Source organism: Diaphorina citri, unplaced genomic scaffold (genome assembly GCF_000475195.1).
Source record: "Diaphorina citri unplaced genomic scaffold, Diaci psyllid genome assembly version 1.1 scaffold66, whole genome shotgun sequence".
Taxonomy (NCBI): Eukaryota; Metazoa; Arthropoda; class Insecta; order Hemiptera; family Psyllidae; genus Diaphorina; species Diaphorina citri.
In genome coordinates this window covers 192,700-203,223 of record NW_007377503.1, presented here as the reverse complement: position 1 = coordinate 203,223, position 10,524 = coordinate 192,700, and the positions used below count along the sequence as shown (strand labels likewise).

The following is a 10,524-nucleotide window of genomic DNA, read 5'->3' as shown; positions in this document are numbered from 1 at the left end:
TTCAAAGACGACTAGAAAATGCAATATTTTTGTTAAAGGTATATTTTTTTACCGCCTAGGGGTGGTGTAAAGTTAACCCTTTTACTTTGATGGGAACAAAAGCACATTATTCTTATTACAGGCAGGACCTATATTCAGTCTTAAGGCCCGTCCTCGGTTGTCGTGTCGTTCGCGTAGTGGGAACACTCTCATTTAAATTGTATTGTCTACAAAGACATTTTGTTTCGTTCGGAAAAAAAATCGTCTTGTGTGTAGTGGGAAAAAGAAAAAAAAAAAAAAAAAAAAAAAAAAATACCAGTTTCAGTTATCGCAAATCTTGAAACCGTCTGATGATTCTAGTGTTATTCTTTGAAGAAATGAGACTCCATCAAACATTACCTCACAAGAATCGAAGCTTCCTTTCCTCCAGCCAGCGCAAATAAAGATTTCTGGAATATGCTCGATGAAGCCTGCAGCTCTGTACATGGTCTCACAAAGGGAGTTATTGATGACAGGAACTGACACCTCCTGAAGGACACTTGGCAGAGGACCGTCTGGAATGAGGAGATAAACGCAATTATTGGGAAGTTACAACTTACAACAGAACTATTAGAACTTAAGTATTCGAACAGGCAAGTTTATGAGGCCAATACTTTGAGGTCTCGTATATCAATGTCGAAATACAATTTCATTGTTTCAACACCAAACAGGTAATCCCAGGACATGGTAATGAAGACTTTGACTTCATAGTTGTAACTGTTTCCTTGGTAAGAACATATCTTAGCTGTATTTTTCTTTTGGGAAGCTGATCACCACTGCAAAATTGACAACTGCTCGAATAGAAACAGCGGTAAGTTTCAAGTGATCTGTTTCACGAAATACGCTTCTCAATTATTTAAAAAACGCTGACTCTTGGACTATTGTTAAAAGCGTTCAAGGTAGCTTTGTATTTTCTATAATATTGATTAGTAAAGGTTGTGAGTTTTAATTTGCGTTTTCAGCGCAAACAAACTACCAGTTAGAGTTAGGAAAAAAAAGCTGCGAGTTATAACTCAAGTTCAGGTAAATAAGAGTAGAGTTTGCACTCTATAATTCACTAAATACAGGAATTATACACAAGGAAAACATTGCAAAGAAAAGAAAGAAAATATCTTTTCATTGGGGAAGTTTCAAAGGCGACTAGAAAATGCAATATTTATGTTAAAGGTATATTTTTTACTTTGAGGTTTTTCAAAGTTTGATATATTTTTGAAATGTTTGACCTTGAAGGTTATGGAATTTTACACAACTAAACAGGATTAGCTGTTCTTTAAATAGAGGTGGAATTTAATATACTATGTCTTCACTTGACTTGGACCATTTGAGATTGTATATCTTATATTATAAGAACATTTATAATAGATACATAGGGTTACTATACAAAGATTACAAATTATACAATGGTTGACATGTTTCGCACATCTCCTGATGGCATTTTCAGAATAACTGATCAAAAATTTCAAATTAAAAACAAAAACAACAACATTGTAAAGCGCCACTAGTGGCAAAAAGGGAAAACAAGAAGCCCAGTTTACAAGAAGCAAAAAGCCGAGTTTACAAAAAGTAAAAAGGTCCGCTTACAAGAATAAAGGAGCGTATACAATATTGAAGTTAAGGTGTTACTAATTCAAACAGGTCATTCCTTTCGAGCTGCGAATTAAATAAATTTACATTATTGTCCACTGCTTTCCTAATATAAAAGGTTTCTAAAAGCCCTAACTTTTTACTGTTATCAACAAAACTGTGCATAACCTTGGGCTTTAGGAAAAACAAAGAGGTGGGGGACATTGTTGTCTAACATGTATCTAGCAAAACTACTTTTTTCGGGATGCTTATTTTTGACAGATGCATAATGCTCTTTTATTCTGGTAAAGTTCTGCTAGTTTTACCAATGTATTCTCCTTGACCAGGCACTTGTAGATCGTCTTGTGTGTAGTGGGAATACTCTCATTTAAATGCCTACAAGACATTCGGAAAAAAATCGGGTGAAATTCACGACAGATGGGAACGGGCCTTTAGACTGGATACTCGGATGCATTTTTCTTCTTATGAGGAGATAAATATTTCTCTGGATCCTGCTGGCGGCATTTCATCTAGTTTATGTTCAGAATTATACTATTACCAATCAGTTCCGTCTCTTGCATCTTCCTTTAAAGTTTCATTCCTTGACTTTCTTTCCATGTGCACAACTTCACTCATAATTCACGCTAAACTTTGAAACGGTCCTCGCATGGTGAATTTCACGTAAAATGTCCAATTATTTCCTAACTGAGAACAAAAGAGGAGTATCTTTATTGGTCTTTAAATTCCTTTTGCTATGTCCATTTGCTCTTTTTTCAACTTTAGCTGGTTATTTCTCTCATTGAGAAGACAGAGGGAAGTTTTAAGAGCGGTATCGGTAGTTCAAAGATATGGAAAATCAAAATCTGTTCTCTGATTGGTAAAAAAAAAGCATACGAGAATCGTAGAATCTTTCAATTAGAAATTTGGTTGTTTGGTAATGTTCTATCAAATCTATTCACTCATCTCTTTAGCAGTCTTTTTGCCTCACAAATAGTAAGGAAATACTCGTAAGTTGTAATTCCGTCTCGCGGTGATGAGTAAGTTAGAACTTACATAGCGTTAAAAAATAACAAAATAACTATGATAAATATTACTTACCTAATAAAAAGCTAAAAATTAATCCAGATTATCAAATCTATTCACTCATCTCTTTAGCAGTCTTTTTGCCTCACAAATAGTAAGGAAATACTCGTAAGTTGTAATTCCGTCTCGCGGAGATGAGTAAGTTAGAACTTACATAGCGTTAAAAAATAACAAAATAACTATGATAATATTACTTACCTAACCTAATAAAAATTAATCAAGTACATAAACCAGATTGACCAATATTCTCTTTTCCCGACAGTCCGTCAGTTCTGCCTTGTTTAACTCCGTCTTCATGCTAACAGGCAAGCAGCCTGTTAACTCGATGTTAACACAGCTTTAGAAGAGTAGGTAATAGAAAGATACCCACGTATTTAGAGTGCGTATCAGTAATCGTGTGATCTGTAATACAGAGTGGCCATTTTGTCTTGATTTCGAAAACTCGGCAAACCAAATTTTTCTTTTTCATGAATTGTAAATCTTCTGAGGTCTTTAGTGACAGGAGGTTTAGCTACAATAACCTCACCTAGCCTGAGTGGACCCGGGAAAATTGCTCAGATAGTCATTCATCCGGACACTAACATCGCAAAACTTTGCTCAAATTCAGTGATAGAAGATACAAACTTTGACGTTGAAATGATTTTATACCCTGCATTTTGGAAAGTAAGTAGGCTACGAGTAACATTTGTCTGAGATGATATACTCATAGAAATCCAAATTTTACTGATCTTTTTTCACCTTTGGGACACCTTCTTCTAAGCTGACACTCCGACAGTCTAAATAAAGCACTTGTTTATACATACTTGTTTAGTTTATTGGAATACTGTGATTTATGAATCTCATCAAAAACCCGGACATTTCCCAAATTTTCAAAAATCCCCCCGGACGCCGGACAAACTTGTAAAAATCCGGACATGTCCGGGAAAACCCGGACGTCTGGAAACCCTAGCTACGAGTAACATTAGACTGAGATGATATACTCATAGAAATCCAAATTTTACTGATCTTTTTTCACCTTCGGGACACCTTCTTCTAAGCTGACACTCCGACAGTCTAAATAAAGCACTTGTTTATACATACTTGTTTAGTTTATTGATTGTTGAAACTAATAACAAACTATGAAATTGAATCTCTAGCGCCACCTCTAAGAGATCACCCTAAATATCTACCCAAGCAATTTGCACCGTGATTCCTTATCTGTAGGTTATCCTTATCCAATATCCATAGCAAGTACTTCTGCATATCCTTAACAATGCTAGTGTTTTACAAACTATCAACATTAACATCGCCATAAGCCATATCCAACTCAAATAGTCACTGCTGGAGTAGAGCATGCTATAGGTATGTACTTCATTTTCTTACCTGATATTCTCAATTTTCTATTGACAAAAATACATAACTCACTAAACAAACAAAACATCATCGCATCATCTAGTATTCCAGTTAAAACTGTTAATATTTAATTTTATTCAATTTCCTATTTAATTAATTATTAGGTATTACTTTGGTATTGAAGTAAAAACATTCAAAACTTTTATGCCCGTAAAATTTTTTATGTGAGCCTTCAATTTTCGTATAAGTTAATTGTCTATGCAATGTGGCACAATCAACTCATTGTATCCTGGCCAATTATCGTTACCTATTCTGCTGTTGAAACGTCGTAATATTTTTCTTTATAAAAACAGCTACACGTAAAACAGGTGAACAACTTACTTCATTCCTTGAAATACTTGCATAGAATTTATTTTCCCCAGAAAACTTGTGAGAATTCTCCACATTCACTTGTTGTAAATATTCCCCATCTGTTGAGCTGTAAATCCAGAAATACTTCAATTTTTGCTACATATTATTTTCCTATTACTAGCAAAGCATAGTTTTTATAGTCTAACTCTAAAGGTTGATTGACAGCCAGTGGTATAATTTCTAGAGAGGGAATTTCCAACTCTGATTGTATCCCATGTTTTGTGCCTAGGTAAACATTTTCCTACCTATTGGGTAATTATCTGTTTAAAATTCAAAGGGTGTTTCTTGTATGTGAATTAAATCATTTAGGTTGTCATGGGTATGACAAACTTGTTTTTTTAATGTCGGTATTTTTTGGTGGATGTACTATTTTAACATTGTTTTTTCTCAGAGTAGGTAGGTATAGATATTTTATGCCATAATCACTTAATACTCCTGACAAATAAGTAGTACATAGGCAATATGTTGAGCAAAGAACAGCACATAGGCAATTTGTTAAGCAGAGAGAAGAAATAGGTACCATATACGGAGTTTTTCCACCCTGCAAGTATCATCCAAAGAGAAATAGAAACATCTTGTCTTATGAACTTACAACAACGTGTAACTTACTGGTTAGTGCTCAAATATTATTATTAGGTATGCTCGTAAATCTTTCGTTTTCAACACAGTGTAAACTCGTAAAAACCATTTGCATTACATTTTTTAAAGAATCTCAGAAAACTTGTGAGAATTCTCCACATTCACTTGTTGTAAATATTCCCCATCTGTTGAGCTGTAAATCCAGAAATACTTCAATTTTTGCTCCATATTATTTTCCTATTACTAGCAAAGCATAGTTTTTATAGTCCAACTCTAAAGGTTGATTGACAGCCAGTGGTATAATTTCTAGTGAGGGAATTTCAAACTCTGATTGTATCCCATGTTTTGTGCCTAGGTAAACATTTTCCTATTGGGAAATTATCTGTTTAAAATTCAAAGGGTGTTTCTTGTATGTGAATTAAATCATTTAGGTTGTCATGGGTATGACAAACTTGTTTCTTTAATGTCGGTATTTTTTGGTGGATGTACTATTTTAACATTTTTTTTCTCAGAGTAGGTAGGTATAGATATTTTATGTTCGAAAAATCGTCAACAGCAGGCAAGTCAAACTCGCAGCTCTACTGTTTACACTCATTGATTTTTCCTCCTCTGAGAATGGTCCAAATGTGCCACCCAGACCAAAGACAAATAACCGCCTTTATAGCTAAATCCCCTTTATTAATATTGACTTTGACTTACTCTTCAACACAGTGAGCTGCAGTGACTGCCCAGTTTTCATTGAACAAAGCTGCTCCACATTTGTGCAAATAAGTTGATCTTATCCATTGACGAAGAGAAATCTGAAAAACCACAGGATGAAAATTAGAATGATTCCTTATGATTCTAATGAAATATGAATGTATTATTGTATCGTTCATATACTCGTATTGCTTACATCTAGGAATACTTATCCTTACTGTTTCTCGTCAATAGTGAATAGATATCAATTTTACGAGCAATTAACTTACTCGTGTTAAATTGTTAAAACAGAAAAAACAATTTCCGGTAAAAGTTTGACCCCTAATACTCCTGACAAATAAGTAGTACATAGGCAATATGTTGAGCAAAGAACAGCACATAGGCAATTTGTTAAGCAGAGAGAAGAAATACTGTAAATGTGAGAAAGTATTGTTTTGAATATGTCTGCAGAATTGCATACCTCTTTACATATCCTTACTGTTTCTCGTCAATAGTGAATAGATATCAATTTTACGAGCAATTAACTTACTCGTGTTAAATTGTTAAAACAGAAAAAAAACAATTTCCGGTAAAAGTTTGACCCTAAGTTTCTACTTATTACTGATGACTACACCACTATGAGTAACTAGTAACCATTCACATTATTTTCAAGCAATAAACAATCTTTGTGTTAATCTGACAATAGACAACAATTTATTACTATCCGTCACGTCAGCTACTGAAGAACTCTTTTTTCCCAGTTTCAAGATTTTTCGGCCAATTTGAATAACATCCGCTGATATTATTGTGTAATATCCACACTAATATTTTGAGTATTAGTTAATTCTTAGTAACAACCAACAACTTATTTTATCTTAAATTACCTGCCAAGGCCATTTTCCAAAGGTTGCTTTCTCTCCTCCTACAATTCTGGATGATGGGAATAATCTGCGACCACAAACTGAAAGAAACGAAAAATTTGATCTACCTATAATCGTGTGATCTGTAATACAGAGTGGCCATTTTGTCTTGATTTCGAAAACTCGGCAAACCAAATTTTTCTTTTTCATGAATTGTAAAACTTCTGAGGTCTTTAGTGACAGGAGGTTTAGGTACAATAACCTCACCTAGCCTGAGTGGATCCGGGAAAATTGCTCAGATAGTCATTCATCCGGACACTAACATCGCAAAACGTTGCTCAAATTCAGTGATAGAAGATACAAACGTTGACGTTGAAATGATTTTATACCCTTCATTTTGGAAAGTAGGTAGGCTAGGTAAAACATGGAGTAGGTATTTACTTATTCTGAACTGAATTCACTGAATAAAAGAGACAAATTAATAAATTATTCAATAAATACTGTGATTTATGAATCTCATCAAAAACCCGGACATTTCCCAAATTTTCAAAAATCCCCCCGGACGCCGGACAAACTTGTAAAAATCCGGACATGTCCGGGAAAACCCGGACGTCTGGAAACCCTAGCTACGAGTAACATTAGACTGAGATGATATACTCATAGAAATCCAAATTTTACTGATCTTTTTTCACCTTCGGGACACCTTCTTCTAAGCTGACACTCCGACAGTCTAAATAAAGCACTTGTTTATACATACTTGTTTAGTTTATTGATTGTTGAAACTAATAACAAACTATGAAATTGAATCTCTAGCGCCACCTCTAAGAGATCACCCTAAATATCTACCCAAGCAATTTGCACCGTGATTCCTTATCTGTAGGTTATCCTTATCCAATATCCATAGCAAGTACTTCTGCATATCCTTAACAATGCTAGTGTTTTACAAACTATCAACATTAATATCGCCATAAGCCATATTCAACTCAAATAGTCACTGCTGGAGTAGAGCATGCTATAAATAGGTATGTACTTCGTTTTCTTACCTAATATTATCAATTTTCTATTGACAAAAATACATAACTCACTAAACAAACAAAACATCATCGCATCATCTAGTATTCTAGTTGAAACTGTTGTTGATATTTAATTTTATTCAATTTCCTATTTAATTGATTATTATTATTTTGGTATTGAAGTAAAAACATTCAAAACTTTTATGCCCGTAACAATTTTTATGTGAGCCTTCAATTTTCGTATAAGTTAATTGTCTATGCAATGTGGCACAATCAACTCATTGTATCCTGGCCAATTATCGTTACCTATTCTGCTGTTGAAAAGTCGCATAAAAACAGCTACACGTAAAACAGGTGAACAACTTACTTCATCCCTTGAAATACTTGCATAGCATTTATTATTTTCCCCCGCAAGAACGATATTCACACTTACTCTAAACTTCTAACAATGTACTCCCAACATAAAGGAGATCATGTGATTTATGGTCCTCATGTTTTGAAAAGCAACATTTTGATACCATTATTATGATTAATTCACATTCTGTCAAAATGTTCAACATATTGATAGGTTCACATTTCAGAGTGTGTAAAGTCTAAGGGAGACGTAAGTTTATACGGCTGAAGAGTGAATGCTTTTCCGACGACCAAGGAAGTGGGGATCAATTGAAATTACTAAATTGTGTTCCACATTTCTATTGATATCTTTAACATTTTCAAACAAGTGAACTACTCGTAAACTCTCTTAATCATTTTCAAGATGAGATCGGAAGTCAAACTAGCTACCACATCATTTATATTGAGACTACAATGGTAAACATTGACAATTGTTGTGTTTTGGAGAGACAATATTCTCCCAGACAGTGTTGACATCTGGGAATATTTTGAACCCAATGGTTGCACCTATGTGACCCAGAGTTTCAATATTGTAAACAATGATGTGATTCAGGCCTGAATCCAAGGGATTTCAATATTACATATTGTATCTTTTGCAATATGGTACCTATAACGCAGTCTAGAAGTGCAAGTTTTTAGAGTTTAAAAGTAGTCCGTTTGTTATCGTTTTTATTGTTTTATAAGTTTAGCTTTAGTTACAAGAGAAGAGTTGTATATCCCTTTTCATTAAAATTAGGTAAAGATGGTCATCACCAACAAGACCTACATGGTTTTACTTCATTTGAGTTTTTCCATTGATTTAGGTAATTCCATGTTTCACGAATTCTGGATATTATTTGAATTTTTTAAATTTTAGCATTTCTCTCTACCCAGATTCGTTGCACCTATGTGACCCAGAGTTTCAATATTGTAAACAATGATGTGATTCAGGCCTGAATCCAAGGGATTTCAATATTACATATTGTGTCTTTGGCAATATGGTACCTAACGCAGTCTAGAAGTGCAAGTTTTTAGAGTTTAAAAGTAGTCCGTTTGTTATCGTTTTTATTGTTTTATAAGTTTAGCTTTAGTTACAAGAGAGGAGTTGTATCCCTTTTCATTAAAATTAGGTAAAGATGGTCATCACCTACAAGACCTACATGGTTTTACTTAATTTGAGTTTTTCAATTGATTTTAGGTAATTCCATGTTTCACGAATTCTGGATATTATTTGAATTTTTTAAATTTTAGCATTTCTCTCTACCCAGATTTCTAAAATGCCTATGGATGAGTATAGTAAAACGGATTCTATTTCTTTTCCTTTCCTTTTCTTTTTACAGGACATATTAAACTTAAAAGAATCGAAGATCTCCTGACTCGGTAACCAAAGATTAAAACCAACACCACAGACCTCCAAGACCACAGGGAAGTTTCGAGCCTGCAGCGATATGAAATATGTTAATAACAATAGTTCGTATTTTGTTAACATGATTAGTTTATTGTTAATGCTGTGTGTACCGAAGTTCATTAGTGTTTTGTACATACGTAAACGGATGCAGTGAACAAAAGATATAAATTAGTGACATAATGGATATCAACTTTTCCTGCCGTACCATTGTGTGACGAGGACGAGAGGAGTAGAGAAGCCAAATGGTAGCGAGATGAATTCAAGCAGGGTTGTCTACCATTCTACCATGTTTGAAATTGGTCAGACGTGTTTGTTCTTTAGGAGATCCCCCATTTTGTTTGAATATTCAATGACATTACGTATTTGTACTTTACTTACTTATTATGGGTCCAATGTTTCATGTGCCCTACCTAACCTTGTAACATGTGTAATTTCCATGTAACTTGATTTTCAATTGTAGTTCATACAAATTAGATAAGTATTTCAGGAAAAAGGTAAATCAATTCTAGGGTAGGAATAGGACGATTCAAAGTTATAAGAATTCAAAAGGGTAGAATGAACAGATCACCAAAACTTAAAGTAACTGAAGAAAGAAACAATAAATTAACGACTGAAATCTTATCTAAAACTTTCTCGCTTTGAGATCATAGGTCGTCGCGACAAATTTCAAGATCAGAGCTCATTTGTGTAAGAAAATGTAAAAAAAAATCCCACAGTTACCCAATTGACTCTAAGTCACCCATCCATTTATTGGCCTTGCTCGGCGTAGCTTAACATAGGAGACGCTAAAACCGGTCTTAAATTAACGACTGAAATCTTATCTAAAACTTTCTCGCTTTGAGTTCATAGGTCGTCGCGACAAATTTCAAGATCAGAGCTCATTTGTGTGAGAAAATGTGAAAAAAATCCCCCAAAAACTACTCAATTAACTTTAAGTCACCCATCCATTTATTGGCTTTGCTCGGCGTAGCTTAACATAGGTGACGCTAAAACCGGTCTTAAAATAACGACTGAAGTGTTATCTAAAACTTTCTCGCTCTGAGTTCATAGGTCGTCGCGACAAATTTCAAGATCAGAGCTCATTTGTGTGAGAAAATGTGAAAAAAAAAATCCCCCAAAAACCAGTTTTTTTTTTTACCTTTAATTTGATATATGTATAGGTCGACTAGGTTTGGATAAGTCCTTCTATGGGAACAGACCGACAGAC

The 10,524-nt window shown here is 34.2% G+C and overlaps 1 protein-coding gene across 1 annotated transcript in view; it reads right to left on the bottom strand.

Annotated features, from left to right (window-relative positions):
- Positions 1-293: 293 nt before the first annotated feature.
- Positions 294-10,524, bottom strand: part of LOC103519605 (serine proteinase stubble) — a 42,326-nt gene continuing 32,095 nt past the window's right edge. Inside the window, exon 10 of the mRNA XM_008484699.2 lies at positions 294-533. Coding sequence (XP_008482921.2) covers positions 301-533 — 233 coding nt within the window. The 3' untranslated portion in view covers positions 294-300. The remainder of the gene's footprint in view (positions 534-10,524) is intronic.